The sequence below is a fragment of the Emydura macquarii genome, unplaced genomic scaffold (assembly GCF_026122565.2).
Source record: "Emydura macquarii macquarii isolate MOO-44397 ecotype Brisbane River unplaced genomic scaffold, CSIRO-AGI_Emac_v2 contig_1790, whole genome shotgun sequence".
NCBI classification, from domain to species: domain Eukaryota; kingdom Metazoa; phylum Chordata; order Testudines; family Chelidae; genus Emydura; species Emydura macquarii.
In genome coordinates, this window is record NW_027131927.1 from 23,718,520 (window position 1) to 23,738,667 (window position 20,148).

A 20,148-nucleotide genomic window follows, 5' to 3' on the forward strand; every position below is an offset into this window, starting at 1 on the left:
GAGGAGCCAGCCCTTGCTTTTAGCTATGCTCGATTTGCTCTGCTCAGAGCCCTGGCTGGCGCCCAGTCAACAGGCTGATGGTGAGTGCTTATGTGTCCTGTGAGAGGTAGCTGGATCAATACTTGCTGTACTCAGGATCTGAGGTGTAGGCTTACAATGTGGTCAACCCAAATTCTGCTCCATTTTTTTGCCCCCCTTGTTATGATAGCCAAACAGCAGCTCCCATGGCCTGTGCAAAAGGAGCCACTGAGGGGCTCAAACCCACATGCTCTAGGCACTGTAGTAAAGGTTTGGGCTGCCTTGCATGCCTGTTTTTTGTCAAGTACACATGGGTCGCGAAAGGTGACTCTGGAGGCACTGGGGTCAAGCAGGGCTCAGTGAGGGCCAGGCTGGAGGCAGTGGGGAGTTAGTGCAGGTGAGTATCGAGGCAGTGGGGTCACACCGAGTCATGGATAGCAGGGCTGGAGATAGTCAGGTAAAATAGGGATCAATGGAGGTGAGGCAGTGTTGGTCACACAGGGTCACAAAGCTCAAGGCTGGAGGTAGTGGAGGTCATGCAGGAGCCAAAGATGAATATCTGGAGGCAGTTGGGGTCCCACAGAGGTCAGTGAGGGTATCAAGGCATTGGGGGGTCATGGTTCATGGAGTGCAGGCAGATGTCAATGGGCATGAGGCAGGAGGGAGTGGGGGGTCCACACGGGATACGTTCAATGGCAGATAAGTTCTCACCACCCGGGTGAGTAACAAGGAAGTGGGGTCATACAGGATCACTGATGATTAATTTGTAGGAGTGAGGGTGAGTATCTAGCCAGTGGGAGTCACACAGGGTCATGGAGCGCAAGGCTGGAGATGGTGGTGGGGGGGTCAATGAGCATGAGGCTGCAGGCAGTGGGAATCACATGGGATCACAAAGGATAAGACCAAGGACAGTTGAGTTCACACCAGGATCAGTGATGGTGAATATCAGGGCAGTGGGGTCAGCAGTTCATGGAGAGCAAGACTGGAAGTGGTGGTGTGGAGGGGCTTCATGAAGGGGAAGCTATGGGGAGTCATACAGGGTCACAGAAGATGAATTTACAGGCAATGGGAGTCATGAGGATACATATGAATTATGTGAGGTCACATGAGGACAAGGACGGTAAGATTGGAGGTAGTGGGAGTCATGCAGGGGTCAATGAGTCAAAATTTGGAGGCAAATGGAGTCATAGGGGGACAAGAAGACGAATTTAGAGGTCATTAGGGTCAGTGAGGGTAGCTATGAAGTGAATGAGTTCACTTGAGGACAAGGAATCTAAGTCTGGTGTTAATGGGGGTCATGTAGGGTCAATGAGGAAATATTTGGAGGCAGTTGGGGTACTATGTGGTCACAGAATAAATTTGCAGTTAGTTGGCTGTCATGAAGAGGTCAATGAGGGTGAGACTGAAGGCAGTCAAGTCATGCAGGCATAAGTGAGGGCCAGGCTGGTGTCAGTGGGGGGTCACTGATTAGTTTGAGGCGGTGGGTGTCACTAATGGGGGTCAGTGAGGGCCATGCTGGAGCCAGTGGACTTCCTACAGGGTGAGTCTGGAGCCAGTGTGGTCACACAGGGCTCAGTCTGGGTGAGTATCAAGGCAGGGCGGTTACATTGGGTCATGGTGAGGAAGGCTGAAGGTAGTTGGGGGGGGGGGGGGGGTCACCTAGGCATCATGAGGTAGCGTGAAGGCCGGGGGAGGGGGGGGGGGTTGCACAGAGGTCACTAACACCGCGCTGTACGCAGCTGAGAGAGCAGGCCCATAAGAAGGACACCTCCATTTTGGAAAGGAGGCACATGCTGCCACCAGTCTTTGTGGCTTTTGGTAGGACAAGGGCAGATCAGGGCCAGTTTTTCATTGGGGGATTACTTGGCAATTGCTTTACATGCAAGAAGTAGCTGAATTGATGTCATCATTCTCCCGGCTCTGGGACTATGGTGCGCACTTGCTCCCTGCCAGATGGTCGGCCTCCCCTCTCTCTCTCTCTCTTTTCTTTGGCTCCCTTTCCCCAGCGTAGCCCTCAGGGAAAACAGCAAAACCCACTAGTTGAAGCTGGCACAGCAGCAGCTAACCCACCCCGAGACTCAAACCCACACTGCTGATGTTATCAGTGCTGTGCTCTAACCAACTGAGCTAGCAGTCACCATTTTGTGACCATTTCTGATATAAGCATCTGGCCTTAGTTGGGAACTTAACAGCCTGCTGTTGACAACAGCAGAGTGGGATATTTTTCTGGTCAAGGGAGGTAGCTCAATTAGTAGAGGGTTCCCTAAGCAGATGAAAGCTAGTGGGATCGCTGTCTGTTTTTTCCAGCAGAAGGTTCCTGGGTTGCTAGCTGATTGCTCTTCCTTTTTAGAAAGCATTGCTAACCCCAGGGCTGAGCATCTCCAGTGTGTCCCCCACCCTCCTTGCAAGAAATGATGTGGGGTGGTGAGAGAAACTGCTCAGCCGTTGTCTGCCCTGCAGACACAGTGAACACTTCTTGGTGCCTGGTGGAGCGCTGTCAAGTGGCAAAGCACTCATTTCATATGTGAAAAGTTCCAGAGGGGTAGCCGTGTTGGTATACAGAGTCCTGTAGCACTTTAAAGACTAACAAATTTAATTTCTGCAGGCATAAGCTTTCGTGGGCTGTAACCCACCGTGTAATCACATCTGACAAAGTGGGTTACAGCCCATGAAAGCTTATGCCTGCAGAAATTAAATTTGTTAGTCTAAGTGCTACAGGACTCTCGTTATTTCATATGTGAGAAGTAATGGGATCCATGCCTCCATTTTTCCAGCCTGCTCTGCTGCAGCAGGGGAGCTGCACTTTTCTTATCACTTTGCTCAATGCTCCCTTGACAGAGTGTTTGCTTAGGCCTGGTCTACACTGGCAATGGAGGTTGACGTAACGCCGCTTAGATTGACCACCTAAAGTATGTGTCTCCACTGGCATGTAAATTCAATCGATTTAAAGCACAGTAAGAGTTGACCTAATAAATGCTCTGCAAGTGGCGTAGTGCTGAATTCAAATTCCATGGGTCGCATTTGCATCAGTGTAGGCAGAGCGCAACATAAATCAACGCCATTGGCCTCTGGAAGGTATCCCATAATGCCCCGTTGTGACCACTCTGGACATTCACGCTCTGCTGTAATGTGGCCACATAAACAGGAAATGGCTCCTCCTCTCAAGCCCTGGGAAATTTTGGAGAGCATGGAAAGCTTTGTAGCTAAACTATTCATAGCGACTGCACGGCCCAAACGTGCTCCAGCTTGGAGTTGACCAGAGATCTTGGATCTCATCGGTCTGTGGGGCGAAGAGTCTGTTCTGGCTCAGTTCTGAGCCAGCAAAACAAATTTAGATATGAGAAAATATCTTGCAGCATGTTGGAGAAGTGGCACAACAGGGATATGCAGCAGTGCCACGTTAAGATCAAAGTGCTGAGTCAGGCTTATCAGAAAACTAGGGAAGCTAACAGCCGTTCTGGCTTCTCACCCAAAACATGCCACTTTTATGAGGACCTGCATGCAGTTCTCGGCGGTGACTCCACCACTGTGCTACCGTGCAGCAGCGATACCTCTGAAGACTCCCAATCCAGGGCGAGGAGGATGAAGATGAGGAGAGCAGGTTGCAGGAGAGCGGGACCTCCGTTCTCCCTGAAAACCAGGACCTGTTTGTTACCCCAGAGCAGCCCAGCCACACACAAGACAGCGGGACTGATCGAGATGCCGGGGAAGGCACATCTGGTGAGTGTGTGTAGCAAATCTTTATTTTTGCGGTTATGTCCCCAGTCCAGCTTCTTAAAAGGAATTTGTGTTTTTGAGGGTAGGGTCTTACGGTATGGTGGCAAACTTCAGTGAACGGTAACTCCCAGAACAGACTATGTGCAGAGGTATGCTCAGAGAATTTTCTGTAGATCTCTCAAGGAAACTTTCATGTAGGTAATCTGTTAACCTTTGCAGAAGGTTTCTGGGGAAGGCAGCCTTATTTCTTCTGCCACACTAGGATACTTTTCCCTGCCACTCTGCTATTAAATGAGCAGGCATCATTGCAGAATACAGCACAGCAGCATAAGGGCCAGGCCTGTACCCCGATGCTTGCAGCAAATCTTCCTTTTCCACCTGCGTTACCCTCAGGAGACTGATATCACACAGTTGATGGCACAAGTTTAAAGTACCCAACCAATACAGTCACTCCATTTTATTCCTCTACTGTGGATGGGTCCCTGGGCACCTCCCCAAGACTATTCCTAGTCCTAGTACTGTTGCAATGGGCATTATGGGTCAGGACACTGGTTGCCCTATGTCTTCTGCTGCTACAATTCACCCAGTGTCCTCTAATATGTTCTGTCCACCTCCTCCCAAACCGGTCACTGGCATGTTATAGGGAAGCCTGGTGATCCCTCTCCTTGCTCAAGTGTGGATTGTGGATTTTAGTGCTAATGAAGCCTCTCTATAACAGATGCCAGGGCCCCTTGCTTACCACGTCTGTAACGCCAGTCCGACCCTTCCGAGATGTACAGAATGGAATGTAGGTCTGGCTTAGCCTTGTGAACATGAAGCAGATTACTTTTTACATTGTAACATTTCTTTTACTACTTTGGATCAGCTAACAATGACAACTTTGAGCTTTGCTTATCCTACAGTAGACACCTTGGCCTTCAGCCCTCCTTGCTGAACTCCAGTTGAAAGACTTTCCCAGATTAGGAAGCGGGGAAAAAAACTGTGGGATGACATGTTCAGAAAACTAATGAACGCCTCTGCGGCTGCTGACACAGAGCTCAGCTCCTGGAGGATGTCCTTGTCTGAAAAACTAGACATGGACATGGAACACAGATGATCTGCACAGGATCAGGAGCGTGATACACAACAGGAGATGTTGCGTATTATGAGGGATCAGTCCGACATGCTTAGGCATCTGGTAGAGCTCCAGGAAGAGCAGCGGCAGGACAGACTCCCTCTGCAGCCCCTCCAAAATGCTCCACCGCCTACCACTTTGTTATCAGCCCCCACCCCCAAGCGGTTTCAGAGGAGACTGAGCAGGGTGCAGTATGTGCTGTACTCCACACCAGTGAAGGCGAGCAAAAGGATACGACACCCCCTTTAAGTACTGCATGCAACCACAGTTGCTTGCACTGTGACACTTTACAATGTTGTTATCCTCCCTTCCCCCTTTAAAAGGGGTCACAAATAAAACTTTGTAGCATTAAAAAAATATGTCTTTATTCATTCATAAGCTTAGGTGGGGAGAGAAGGGGAGGGGGTCACTGGAGCGAGAGTGGGGATGTTACATACTGCAGTTCATTGCAAAACCAGTTTTTCAATGCATCCTGAAACTGAAGCACTCTCTGGTTGGCCCTGAGCATAGTGCTGGAATCTGGCTGCTCAAAATTTTCAGCCAGCCTATCAGCCTCTATGGTCCAATCCTGGGGGAACTTTTCCCCCTTCGCGTCACACAAATTATGGAGCACACAGCACGCAGATGTAACTGAGGGGATGTTCTTTTCACTGATGTCAAACCTAGTAAGCAGACATCTCCAGCTGGCTTTTAAACGGCCAAATGCACATTTCACCACCATTCTGCACTTGCTGAGCCTGTTATTGAAACACTCCTTCTCACTGTCCAAGTGCCTGGTGTAGGGCTTCATTAGTCAAGGGAGCAAGGGATCCCCCAGGATCACTACTGGCATTCCCATATCCCCAATGTCTATTTTTTGGTCAGGGAAGAAAGTTCCCGCCTGCATCTTATTGAACAGACCCGAGTTCCTAAAGATGTGCACTTCGTGCACCTTTCCAGACCACCCCACACTGTCGGTGAAATGTCCCCTGTGATCCACAAGGGCCTGTAACATCATTGAGATGTATCCCTTCTGGTTTATGAACTCTGTGGCAAGGTGGTCAGGTGCTAGGATAGGTTTATGTACTCTGTGGCAAGGTGGTCAGGTGCTAGGCTAGGGATATGTGTGCCAACTATTGCCCCACCACAGTTTGGGAACCCCATTGCGGCAAACCCATCCACTATGTCTGGCACGTTTCCCAAAGTCACTACCCTTCTTAGCAAAAGCCTATTGATGGCCCTGCACCCTTGCATCACAGCAGCTCCAAGGGTGGATTTACCGACTCCAAATTGATTCCGAACTGACCAGTAGCAGTGTAAGGGTGCCAGCTTCCGTCAGAGCTGTCAAGCGAGTATTCATGTGCTTCAGGGCTGCGGACAGCTCCATACAAAGTTCAAAGAAAATGGTCTTTTGTATACGAAAGTTCTGTAGCCACTGCTCATCATCCCACATCTTCATAACAATTGGATACCACCAATCTGTGCTTGTTTCCTGGGACCAGAACCAGCGCTCCATGGACTGAAAATGATGCGTGACAGCCTACAGCAAACGGGAATTGTTCCACTCTATGGTTTGTGTTGTAGACAGGTAAAGGAATCCCCAGGTTACCAAGCACCACGCAGAGAAAACAGTTTCTTAACTACTTACAAGTTTATTTGGGGCCAAGAGGGTGTGGGGTTTTACAAGGGAAAAGGAACATCACATATAACAGACTTATCTACTTTCCTAAATAGGGGGACTAAAGCAGATTAGAAGGATAACAAGACACAGGATACACTAATTAACGATTAGATGATTTCCAATAGTATAATTAATTAATGTTAATTATACCTGAAAACTATAACAAGCATGCTATTTAAAATCTTACCACCACGAGGAACAGGGTCATGACGCCTGGCCAATGGGGGGATACGAGAAACGCTCGGATTCAAGACCCGGACCGGTTACACTCGACTCGACTCTTGCCCAGTAGAAGACTCGGGGGCGGGAAGGGAGGCAGCAGCTTCAGGCGTGCAGTCTGGTGGGCCGACAGCTCTCTTCAGTCAGACCCACCGAGATGCAGCAGTGTTTATGCACTCGGGCTATGTGCAATATTCGTAACAGCTGATGGCTGTTGGGCTATGTGCTGTATTCGTAACAGCTAATGGCTGCTGGGCTATGTGCCGTATTCGTAACAGTTGATGGCTGCCCCTGGCTATTTGCAACGTCCCATTGTTTGCCATTGCAGACGTGCTATCTTAGGTGTGTCAGTAAAGGTCCCGATAAGGTCAGGTCTCAGGTCTACTGTAATTGCCGAGCGGGAGGGGCTGAGCGGGGGCGAGTGCCGGTCACTAGATATTATGTTGTCGCCACAGTTTGTAGCAGGGCGTCCTCAGTAACATCTCTATTTTCCATGCTGTGGCTCCTCTCTCGCCTTTGAAAATACTGCAGGATAAGCCATGAGGTATTTGTGATGCTCACAATGATCGTGCAGAGCTAAGCGGGCTCCATGTCTCTTCAGCAATGGTGTGCGTGCAGCACAGAAAAATGGCATGAAAAAGCATTTGCAATTTGTTTGGGACAAGAAAGGAGGGGGAGGGAGCACGTTGCATCATGGGAGGAGGCCAAGTTTCCCAAAAGCCTCTGCAGCTAGCTGCACTGTGGGATAGGTACCCACGGTGCACTGCTTTGAATGTTGACCCAAGCATGGCGAGTCGGGATCAGGTGCTGAGAGCTTTGCTCATAAGTTTGATCAGGTGCAAAGGGAAGAAGACGAGATGAAGTCTGATCCAGAGGATGAGAACCATCCTGTCCCAGACACTGCAGATGTGACCACCACAGTGGAACTGGGACAATTGCAGCGCTCGAGAGTTAAGGAAAAATGCTACCATCAGAAACTGATGGTGGAACTGCGGGTCAAAGAGACCAAAGCAGCTCAGGCCACTGAGGAGAAAGCCCACCAGAGATGCATCGAACAGACAAGGCCAATGGAGAAACTGAGGAGAGGCACACAGGAGAGTGATGGAAGCTCAAGCAATGCTACACAGAATACTGGAGCAGCAAAAGGGGCTTCCCATCCAATGGTATATGCCCCATAACATAAGGAAGTGGGAGAAAGTCTGCCCAATTTACAAAGAGACTGGCTGTATAAGAGGGTACCTGTCCACCTTTCAGAGACTATTTGGGGGACACAATATTCCAGAGGATAAACAGATGCCTATCCTCTTAATCAGATTAACTGGAAAAGCAAAACAAGATTTTAGTGATCTGGAGAAAGGTGATGCTGAGGTGTACACAAAATTTAAAGAAACTATTGAAAAGGTTAAAGATTCCTCTTGATACCTATCAATTGAAGTATTGAAACCTCAGAATGTTTGACTATGTCATTCATGTTAAATATGTACATAAAATACGTAATTTTATGAGAGAAAGGGTAATGGGGATGGGCACTGAATGTGATTTTGCAAATCTGTTTGATCTGACCGCCCTTATTACCATTTTTTGCAGGTAGGTTTTCCCAGAGAAATCTTCTCAGACCTTGCTGCAAATTTCATGTCTTTATTTTTCAAGGAGATGGGAATTGCGTGGACTGAGGTGTATACAAGCTGCTATCATCCAGAGACCAATGGTCTGGTAAGAAAGATTCAACGGAACGCTGAAGTCTATGCTGAGGATGTATGTTACCTGGTGAGAGAATGACTGGAATGTCTTACTCCCTTATTTGTTATTTGCATACAGGAGTGTACCCCAAGAGTCTATGGAGTTTGCCCCCTTTGATCTCCTTTATGGGACACAGGTAAGGGGACCCCTACCTTTAATTCAAGGCTCATGGGAAGGTAGTTCAGAAGAGCCAGGACAGCTGGGGGGGCAGGGGATATCACTTGTTTTAAAGAGAATTTCAAGGCTATGATGGATTTAATGCACCAGAACCTTGAAACAAGTCAGACGCCTCAGAAAACACGGTATAACAGGACTGGAAGAGAAAGATCTTCTGATATAGGTGACATGGTGCTAATGTTGATTCCAGTGAAGAAAAACAAGATGCAAAGACTATTGGGAGGGACCTCTTGAGTTGATAGGAAAAGGATAGAGCGTGTGACTAATGGGCTCTTGGTGAGGGTCTCCATTTACAAAGCCAGCTGCCAAGTTCAGCTTCAGCTTCCAGGCACTGGGATTGGATCAGATTCCAGAGGAAGGGATTGCCCTGCATGCTGTCTGACCATCTATTCCAGGATTAGCATGTGTGAGTGAACAGAATAAGATGAGCTTAGAAAAGACCCAGACTCCACATCATTCAGTTCTCTTTCATCGGGAAGCAGACCTGCAGGGCCCCAGAATTCTTCTACTGCTTGGCAGAGGGGAGAAACTGGTGTGGGAAGAAAGGGCCCCAATATTCTCACCCAGCTGGTAACTCTTACCACTGGCTTTGTTTGACATGGTAGAATGCAAACTGCCTGCAGAAAGGTCATTGGGAGGTTAGTAAGTCTGGCACAGACCTTGTTTGTTTGCTGTCTCACTGAGGCTCCAACAGACAATTCTGTTTCCCCTGGCTCTAATCCACATGCACTGGAAAACAAGACAACAGGTATTTCCAGCTTCCCTCAGTGCTGGTAGTGATACCTATGTACTGTTGGAGAACTTGCTGCGTCAGGGCTGATACTGGACATCCTGAAGAGTAATCGAAGAGTCACAGCTGGAGAGAACGGCTTTTCTGTTCCTAGTGATGTGCTGGCAGCGGTTTCCCACAACAAAATAAGAATGTATGTCTGATACCCATCTGCCTGGTAACACAGAACAGGCCAGCCTGCTAGGGAGCACAGCCATCATACTGCTAAAAATCAAGCAGCTTCCAGCCATGAAATCTTGCAGCACATCAAGTTTCCTGTAGGCATCAGCTATGGAGGGCTCTGACTTCCCGACTGCGGATCAAGATTTGGGGTATGTCTGAGTCAGGACTGGGAAAGAGGCATTTTTGTAATTGTTTCCCAGAATTTGCCCCCCATATTTCCAAACCTTTAACTGAGAACATTTTGAAATTGGAGAAATTGTAGCAGGCCAAAATCCTTCTCTCTCCAGGATTCATTTACAGGCTGATCGAATCCAATGGTTTGGTGGATCTTTGCTAGCACCCTAACGTTCCCCTTCCCTCCCTGCCCCGGTCACCCTGGCACATAGCTAGAGCAGGGAAAAAGCACAAGGAGCTCCAGGGCTGTGCTCTAACCCATCACCTCCATGTAGCTTGTGCTTGCCCCTTGCAGACAGGCTCACTGCCAACCCTAGGCCTGAAGAAAATCAGATGAACCAGGACATTGCATAAGGCTAATGCTTGTGGGCTGCTCGTTGTACAGTACCTATGAATAAAGTGGCTGGCAGTGGTGTTTAGATACAGCATATGGTGCATATGCTTGTAGTAAGTACCTTCAGAAACACTCTGGAAAGCTCTTCCTTGACACATGCTGATTTGTCTTCACTATCTGGATTATACTTAAGGTCTTTCTCCATATCAAAATTAATGTACTCTCAAGAATTGAATCCCTTTCTAAAACTGTTTGTTACAAACACATCATATAGCATCTTATTTTCTAGATGCTACTTTATACCCGTTTCGGGATCTGAATGTTTTTGCAAGATATTCCTTCCTCCCTCGATCCCACCCCTATGCAATTTGTTAGCAAAAATAAGAAAACAAAAACATGTACAATTAATTTTACATCTCAAGAAAATACTGGCAACTTGACTGTTAGCTTCATTGTTTCTTCTAGAATTGAAACAATATCTAAAAGTACTAAGGCCCAGCTCCTCGAAGGTATTTAGGTACCTAACTCCAGTTCAAATGATTGATTAATAAACATGTATCCTTCCTGTAGATCATGAATTGAGCCCATTCATGACACATTAGGATATTCATCCTGGAAGGAGGACCCTTCGAATGAACTTGCTGGAGATACAATGTAAAATGCTTGTGCAGGGACTGGTACAAGGATTGCCTTTATTCATGACCTAGCCGTCTCCTACATCCAGCTCTTTCCTGTGTATTACAAACTGAGCTGTATGTGGCAGCTCATCCTTGCTAGGTAGGTAAGTGTTGAGTCAGGAGAATTCCTGGATGTAATGGGCTAAATCTTGAAGTCCTTACTTACAGCAATTTTCTTCTCAATGTTGGGTTTGCCTGGAGACAGTCTGTTACAATGGCGTAAAGTGAGACCACAGTTTGCACCGTTGGCACTGATTGGATTTCTATGAGTAAGACCTGAGTGAGACTGGAGCAAGGACTTCAAAGATCTGGGCCTAGCATGATGCCATCAGAAGGGTGAAAGTGGTTGTCTTGCACCAATTATCTTGCCCTTTAGGTCAAACTCAGTTTGCTGAACAATCTTGTTTTCAAGGTCAATCTTATTTAATCTTTTGGATTCAAATATCCTTTCAATCTCTAATGCTGTGAAAAAAGAGAGACAGAGAGAAATGTACTGAAATCTCCCTAAGGCACAATTTATATTTAATATAAACCCCCAATTTTGGGTTCTCCAAGGTAAAACATCATTCCCATTCATGGTATTGGCTATTTTATCCATCTGGATTTTTTTAACCGGTTCTCTGGAGGATTTTCATTACAAGTGGGAGCAATGACTCGTTATTAAAAAGCACGTATATATATACATGAGGTAGCCATATCCTCACAGTTCAAGAGTCAAAATCAAGTTCAAATGCTAACACTCCATCAGAGATCAGTTTCAATTTGATTTTTTTTCTATCAGTCATTTTCTAACACTATTTTTTAGAAGACATAGCTAATGAAATTGAGAAGTACAGGAAAGCAGCACATACTGGAATCTAACATGTTTAGGACCTGTTTCAGAAAAGCCATTAAGTGAGAGTGCCTCAAACAGGGTATGGAGCAAGCAGTCACTGCACTTCTCCATGTGTGTGGAGTACAATTATACTTGGCCTTTGCAGAGGCCCCATGAGGATGGGGAAAAGGCTCCTTGCACTCTCACCCATCTCCACACATCCACGCCAGGACACTATCAGGACCTTGTGGATTATGAATTGGTTTTTCGGTGCTGATTGTTAGCCTGAGTCCAACTAATATTTCTAAGTGAAAATCATGTACTGGTTTAGATCACAGTCTACTAGAAATAGGCCCATTTCACCCAGCTGCTGTGTACTAACCACTGCAGGCTATGTTATCACTACACTGCCGTTTTGTGTTCTTTTTTCCAATTCGGTCCCTTCAATAAGCTGGAGAGCTACTAAATGCAGAGGTTAAAAATTATTTTTATCATAACACGTTTTAAAAATTAAATCACAAAATGCAGTCAGGGCTTTAATTCTATTATTTTGGAATGATGCACTTGCCTCATACTCCTGCAAAGATAAGGAGGGATTCACAATTGACTGCTGTGGACTTGCATTTGACCATGATAGTAATTTTGGGCCAGATTTGTGGTCCAAGTTAAGTCCAATTTGCGCTACCTTAAAATTGCACAAAAGAGTCACCTGAGGATTCACCTTTTGTAGGGGGTATTCTGCAGTGCCATAAGGTTGGCATTGCCAGTTCTACACCACTTACTTCCTCTCAAGAAAAATGGCATTTGGGGGTAGGCTAGGTGTGCACCAGGGGTTGAGTCAACCCCACCATGCTCAGAACTGGGGGAGTTGAAAAGATGGCTCAGATTTGCCTTCACTCCCCTTAGCTGGACTGAGCCTGAGTTTGGCATAGCTGTCAATCAAGCCCTTTCAATTTAATCAAATGTAATGTAAATAATTTGTGGTATTCTCCTGTCCTTGTATTTTCCAGTGTCTTAGCACTTCAGATAGAGTGCTGGCCTGGGACTCAGAAGATCCAAATTCTATTTCTAGCTCTGCCACTGGCTTGCTGGATAACCCTGGGCAAGTCACTCCCCTTCTCTGTGCCTCAATTTCCCCACCTATTAAAATGGACATAATGCTATTGACCTCCTTTGTAAAGCACTTTGATATCTCTTGATGAAAAAGCACTATGTAAGAGCTAGGTGGCATTATTAATTAGTACTTTCATCTTCAAAGCACTTTGCAAACATAAACTAAGTAATCCTCAAAAAAAAACCCTGTAAAACAGGTAATTATTATCCTCATTTTACAGATGTTAAGTGACTTTCTCAAGACCACAAAGACAGTCAGTGGCAAGGGTCTGAGAGACCATTATAGTTGAAACCCACCAAATCAAGGAGATTGGAAGGCACCTCAGAAGACTGAGAACAGTGGTAAAAGTAAAATCTTTCAACCCTGAAAGGAGTTAACTACCTGACCAAATGAAAATTGGAATCTTATAACAATTCACAGCGAAGATTTTAAGATGTGCACTGACTCTGGGAAGGAAGGGTCACTGTACGTGAAACAAGATGTATATCGAACAACCCTACAATGTTGCAGGGTGGCAGGAGCGACAGCTGCTAGAACTCACATTTTATCCTCTGTCATGTGCAATAACTTCTCCTTCATGATTTTCTGAGCAGGATGCAGACTACTTGCTTTCCTTGTTTCAAATTTAAAACGGAGATAAGAGCATTATTTGGAATTTAGCTGGTGTTGCTATGTCAATTCCCACTCAAAATGGCACACTGAATCTTTAAAAGTTGACCAGAAAACTTACTCTGTACTGATGGGAACAGACTTCTTTCAACCGTGATAGCGGGCTGCAGAGTTAAAGTGTGACACCAAGGGATGTCTTCAAGGAAAGACAGGTGTGGCTGTCCCATTTCCTGGAGCAAACTCCTTGTCAGCAAAGCAAGTTCTGCAGCATCCACCCTGTGATAGCAAAAATGTCATGAATGAATGGTTTGTACAGCAATGACAGCATAAAATTCTCAGAGCATTTAGGTCACTTATGCAACGTTTTCTATAACTGGTCTAACAATGATTTCAAATGACACTCACGTGTGTCTATATATGTGTTATTTTGGCCACCAGAGGGAGCCTCTGGTAATCTCATATAAAAAAAGCCTGGTGAGAAAGGCAAGAATTCATACAAAATTGAAAGAACGGTGATCACTCACTCAATCAGTCAGTCTGTTTCCTCATTCATACCACGATTAATATAAAAACACAATCTGAGGAAGTCACACATAATTTTGTTCTTATTTTTATTACCAGTAAATAGAATTCCTGACAGTAATTTAGCCCCATTTTGTTCCTTCATTAAATAGTGAGTAGATGAAGAATTTCCCTCCAAAATCACTTCTTTTGCATGTCTGACTCCCATTAGGAGGGACCTATTAAAATATTTAATGGCAGGTGAAAGCAGCATGAGTAGGTTTGTTCCTAAACACAAACAGGAGAGCACAGCCCATTTTGCCACTAGGGACCCTCAAATTCAGCCTAAGTTTCCAGAAGATACAGGAGGCAGGATTCAGAGAATCCACACAGGGGGTAGGAGCTGTTCGTGGGGGGGCTCTGTTTGTTCCCACATTGTAGAGCTAAGGAGGACAGGTATGTCTATCTATCTCAGGTTCTTATTAGGCCTTCATTACTGTAGTGTCTGAGCGCCTCACTGTTTTTTATATGTTTATGCTCACAAAACCCCATGAGGGAGGAAACATTATTATCCCCATTTTAGAGTTTGGGAAACTGTGGCTTAGAGAGACTAAATAACTTTCTCAAGTCCACACAGGAAGTCTGTAGGACAGCAGAAAACAATCTTGCATCCTCCTGAGTCACAGGCTAAGGCCCTAACCACTGGCCCACCCTTTCTTTAAGGTCAGAAGTAAGTTGGGAAATGTGTACTCATCCACACACATCCCCCAGCTATTGCTTCTCCGCAGATCAGAGACAGGAAGTGGCTACAGCAGCTTCTACCCTTATTCCATTTCAGGGTGATAGGAGAGGGGCAGGTGAAGAAGGCTCACGCTAGCCACTGTTGAGTATTTTGCTGCAGGGTCAGTTAGGAGTAGATTGACTTCTTAATAAATGCAAATAATTTCTTAGCAAGAGAAACCATGAAAACATGTAAAAGGCAAAAAGATTGAAACTGCGTGATTCATTCTTATTTTTCCCCTGTATGAAAGTCTCTCCCTAAAATTAACTATGTGTAACAGGGCAGCAACATTATAAATATGTTATAAATATAAATATAGCCTTATAAATGAGGGATAACAATGAAACATTATGGTTGAAAACTCAGGCACTCAGGTCAGGAAATGCACAACTGAATTTCAAAACTCAGCCTTAACTCTGCTCCTGTGTGTTTATATTTATGCCTCTTATTTTCTGTCATTATACATTTTTTCTATCAATCAATACAAAATATGCACGGTGGAATTTCTTATATCTCTTTACCTGCAGTAAGTCGCAATACAGTACATACTTTCTTTCCACTTGGCTTGAATTTTAAGTCCAAAAAGAATTTACTTTGGTGCACATGGCTGGGGTGGGGGGAGGAGGGAGAGGATGAGGAAGCCAGTATTCATTCAGCTCCTGGGTCTGTGGACAGAGAATTCCATTTCCCAATGCCAGCAATCTGACACTTTTCACAAGCACTTAATCCACTTTTTAAAAGGTGTACTGTTCAGAGGGCAGTGGGCCGGACCCTATACTGGGAGTTAGGTCACCTGAGTTCTAATATTAGCTCTATCAGGGCTACACTGCAATACAAAACCCAGGGCACCAAGTCTCACAACTGACTCAGGCTCATGGAGCTCAGGCTGTGAATTTAAAAGTAGCAATGTAGACATTCAAGCCTGGGCTCCGAGACCCTCCCCCAGCTGCGGCCGTGCGCCGGGTCTTTTATTGCATTGTAGACATAGCCTGTATGACTATGGTCATAGCATTTCCCCCTCCCTGTGTCTCAGATCTACACCCATCCTTTGCTATTTAGATTGTAAACTCTTTGGAGCAGGGAATGTCTACTAGTATATGGTCTCAATCTCTTAATTAATAATAGCAACATAATGATAATTAACAGAATATAATAGTATAAAAATAGTGTTCACTGTTGTGCATATTGATTGTGGGATGTAGTACGGACACAGGCAGTACCGTGAGGAGTAAGCCGGAGCGCCACCGTGAGAAATTTACGGCCTGATGGACTAACTTAAATGAGGGACAACCCACTATTATGGACCTATCTACTCTCCCTTAATTACATCTCCCGTAAGTCCCACACCCAGTGATGTTCCCTCATTATCGATCCCTTGTACTCTTAACCGTCAAAACCATCACCCCGCCCCCATCCAGGATACTGCAGATTATCCTCTCGTTTTGCTCCCCGATTCCCAACCAAACTCTGTACCCCCCGATAATCTGTACCCTATGTCTGGATGTTCAGCAATTATCTCGCTTCAACCCTGTATTGTAACTTTTTAAACATTATCTTCAATAACATTTTTAAACCAGCACTTACACTTTATAACAGCTTGCCTGTAAAACAGATTTTACTGTCCTCTTTCTGTGAAAATCATATTCCATGGCGGATAAGTGGATGTAGTTCACTTACATAGACATGTCAGAAACAGACAAACTATCTTCTTTTGCTCACTGTTCACCTGTAACATAAAGGGGTATTAGCCAGGAAAACTCATTCCACCTGGACATTTACTTGAAGTACATTAGCTGGAAGAATTAAATTTAACAAAAAAATGGAAAACTTGCTCCAGGAATTCATTGAGTTGCATTTGTCAGTCTTGCCTGCTGTTTTTGGATTATTTGATTTTGACGAGATCAAAAAAAGCAGAATGAACAGAGTCTCCAACCCTTGTTTCAATTTTACTCTTACATTTTCCATGCACATAAAGCAAAGCTTGCCATTTGGGCCTGATCTAAAGCGCACTGAAATCATTGGGAGTCCATTCCATTGGCTTCAATGGGCTTTGGATCAGGCCCTTTCAGTTTAGATGACTTATTTTACATTAAAGAAAATAGGAAAAAAGAACAAGTATAAACAACTCCCCATGAGAGAGAAAGGAGAACCTGTCTGTCGCTATAGAAATCTCTAGCTTGACTCGATTCACTGCCTGGCCCTCTCACAGGTTAGCAGAGCTGATTGAAAAATTAAAACATAAATAATAAACATCATGAAATATTTGTAAATGTTAGTTTCATTTTACAGGACTTGAAATTGACTTATTTTTCATTTTTAATTACCCCACACACACAATGCTGATAATATCAAGAGTGTTTCTTTAAAAAAAAAATTTTTTTTTTAAAAGACCATTTTGGGGTTTAAAAAGGGTTTTATGGTTTTAAAAAAAAAATTCAACCAGCTCTATAGGTCATGCAGGCAATTTTCTTACACTTAAAGGGGCAGTATGCTGAAAACAGAATTGTAGTTGCATACCTGTGTGTATGAAAATATTTAGCAGCCGTGCCTCCACCAACCCACCTCCCTTTTAGTCTCAGCCCTGTACTTCACTCCTACAAAGTGACTCAGAAGAATTATTTAACATAGAATAATTATGATCATTTAGAAGAACTATTTAACATACCCCTGCAACAAACCCCGTTGCCAGCTCTGCCCACACATTGACTCTAGTGACACTATCACAGGTCCTAACCACATCAGCCACACCATAAGAAGCTCATTCACCTGCACATCTACTAATGTTATATATGCCATCATGTGCCAGCAATGCCCCTCTGCCATGTACATTGGCCAAACCGGACTGTCACTACGCAAAAGAATAAATGGACACAAATCAGACATAAAAAATGGTAACATGCATAAACCAATCGGAGAGCACTTCAACCTCCCAGGACACTCTGTAGCTGATTTGAAAGTTGCCATATTTCTACAAAAAAACTTCAAAGAGAAACTGCAGAATTGGAACTCATCTGCAAACTTGACACAATCAAACTGGGTCTGAATAGGGACTTGGAATGGTTATCTCATTACAAGAAGTAATTGTCACTGTTCACACATTCTCACCTCCTAATCAATGGTTGTGAATAGGCCTCAACTACTCTTAACTGAATGGACTTTGCTTATACCTAACTTCCCCATTGTTGTTCCTTAACCTTAGATGTATATATATACCCCCAATCTGATTTCTATTCCTTACATCTGATAAAGTGGGTTGCAGCCCACGAAAGCTTATGCCTGCAGAAATTAAATTTATTAGTCCTAAAGTGCTACAGAACTCTCGTTTTTTTAAAATTTAAATTAACTTTTCATTTGAATGTGTTAAGGGCTAACAGTAGTAATAATAATAAAGTGAGTGCACATTATGGAGTAAAGTTGCTGATGAAGTTTGAGGATGCAAGAAATCTGTAGATCACAATGCCACTGACCCCTTCACCTACTCACTTCAACACCCACAGCCTTCCTGTGAGAATTTGTAAACGATGTAAATAATCAATAAAAATAAGACTACTTGGCACTGTTTCAACTGCATTAGAACTTCCTCACTGAGCAAACTGCTAATGCAGGTAATGCATCCCTCTTCAGTTTGACACCAGCTACACGTTTTGTCTCTTTGCAACGAGTTTTTGTTTATTGCCTACTCACACACTAATCCACAAATAAAGCATGATGGAGCAGTGTTGTTCCTGATCCTGGAGCCTCTTTTGATTTCCTTTAGGGGATGCATTTCACTCCAAGCCAGAGGAAACTGTAAAGCAATCCCATGCTAGCATACCTATTGTGACATCTCCTTTGTATTGGCTGCTGATGCAATAATGGGCCTTGTGGAGCATCACTGGGCAACACTCTCCTAGAAAGACAGGGAGAAGCAGTCACTGACTGAGACCAGCTTTAATTGCTGCTTCTAGTACCTCCCCCTCCTGCTCCAACCAGAATGGAGGCAGAGAATGGGAACCCTGTCCCCTGTGGTCAAGCTCTCACAGTTTTGCCAAGTAAATTCAAAGTCTTCTTGGGCATTCTTTGCTAAAGCTTTTCTGCACCCTGCTTATGACTCAGGAACATAGACTATCCCTTGTACGCTTATAACAGTTAATTAGTTTTTAAAACAGAATAGCCCAGAACAGAGTTTATACTAAACACTGCAGGCAAAATTTTCAAAGCCAGCCAGCATGAATCTGATGTTTGACTGCAAACAGGCATTCAAAGTTGTTTTGCCTGTGCAGGTGACCCTAAAATGGGAGAAGCGCCAGAGACTCTATGAAGTCCTCTTGGGATTTTGTAATTGCTATTGATTTGACATAGAAGGCGCTCAGATACTGTGGTGATTGGTGGCAGTATAAAGCCCTTAGATTAGATAGATATAGTTACAAGAAGGATTTGCAAACACAATCTTTTATGGACAGCTTTGGAACTCTGGTATTTAGTCTCTCATTTAGTTACCACAATTACTAAACTGGCTACTTGTCAAGATTCGAGGCTTCCATACTCACTGCAAACTTTGTGATGACAAGAGCTGCACTGTCAGCTTGTCAGGACTAAAAGCACATACCTAATGTGTATGAATGTACACCACCATATAAGTGTTGCATCTTCAACCTGGGTATGGCTGCGCTAACCAGTAAATGGGGAAATGAAATATACTTTGAAGAGCACAAAATGGCCACCTGCGTGTGTGATTCCACCATTTGCACACTCAGCCGCACAAACAAATGCATCGTTATTAAGTATTTGTACTGTGGTAGTGCCTAAAGGGCCTCAGTCAGGGAGTAGGTTTGTGCTAAGCACACTATATACAAACACACAGGAACTCTCTTCCCCGAAGAGTTCATAGGTGAATTTGGCTATGTCTACACTCAGAGCTGTGGGTGTGATTTCCAGCTCACGTAGACGTACTCATGCTAGCTGTGATTGAGTAAGCATGCTAAAAATAGAAGTGTAGCCATGGTAGCAAGGCTAGTAGCTAGCTGCAGTACAGGCCAGCTGCCCCAAGTACAAACCCACCTGGACTCTGTTGGTACGTACTCAGGGCAGCTAGCCTGTGCCACCACTACTTGTGGGACAGCTGCTACACTACTATTTATCGTGAGTGCCCCAGCTCAAATGAGAGCTAGCATGAGTATGTCTAATTAGATAAAGCCTAAGTTGTGTGTGTACTGTAGGTGCTGATTTTGAAACATGTGGCCCAAATTACCTTATGAGAACTCCAGAAGGACTTAATACGACCAAGAAAACAGATAACACAATGGCAAACTGTAAGCAAAGGTAAGTAAAAAGAAGTTTTACATACACGACAAGTGTAGTGAAATATAGTATTTGAAACCCCGAGTGGGTTATTAGACTAGTGCTAAATTCTTAGGAAGGAATATGAAGACGTTTACCACAGTGGCATTGAAAATGTGAATGGGATGCCAGCTAAAGAAAATATTTCTCCTACGCTCATTCTTTTCTCATAAACAAATGCCTCACTGCTTCCCAGTTCCAGTGGTTTGCCAGCATGTTCAGCTCAAT

At 44.6% G+C, this 20,148-nt stretch overlaps 1 protein-coding gene across 1 annotated transcript in view; it reads right to left on the reverse strand.

Moving 5' to 3' along the window:
• Window positions 1-11,110: 11,110 nt before the first annotated feature.
• The window catches only part of CUNH4orf36 (chromosome unknown C4orf36 homolog), a 29,517-nt gene continuing 20,479 nt past the window's right edge, over window positions 11,111-20,148 (reverse strand). The window contains exons 3-5 of the mRNA XM_067557135.1: window positions 16,186-16,327; window positions 13,441-13,595; window positions 11,111-11,244 (exon numbers count right to left, since the gene is read on the reverse strand). Of these exons, the coding sequence (XP_067413236.1) occupies window positions 11,111-11,244; window positions 13,441-13,595; window positions 16,186-16,250 (354 nt within the window). The 5' untranslated portion in view covers window positions 16,251-16,327. The remainder of the gene's footprint in view (window positions 11,245-13,440; window positions 13,596-16,185; window positions 16,328-20,148) is intronic.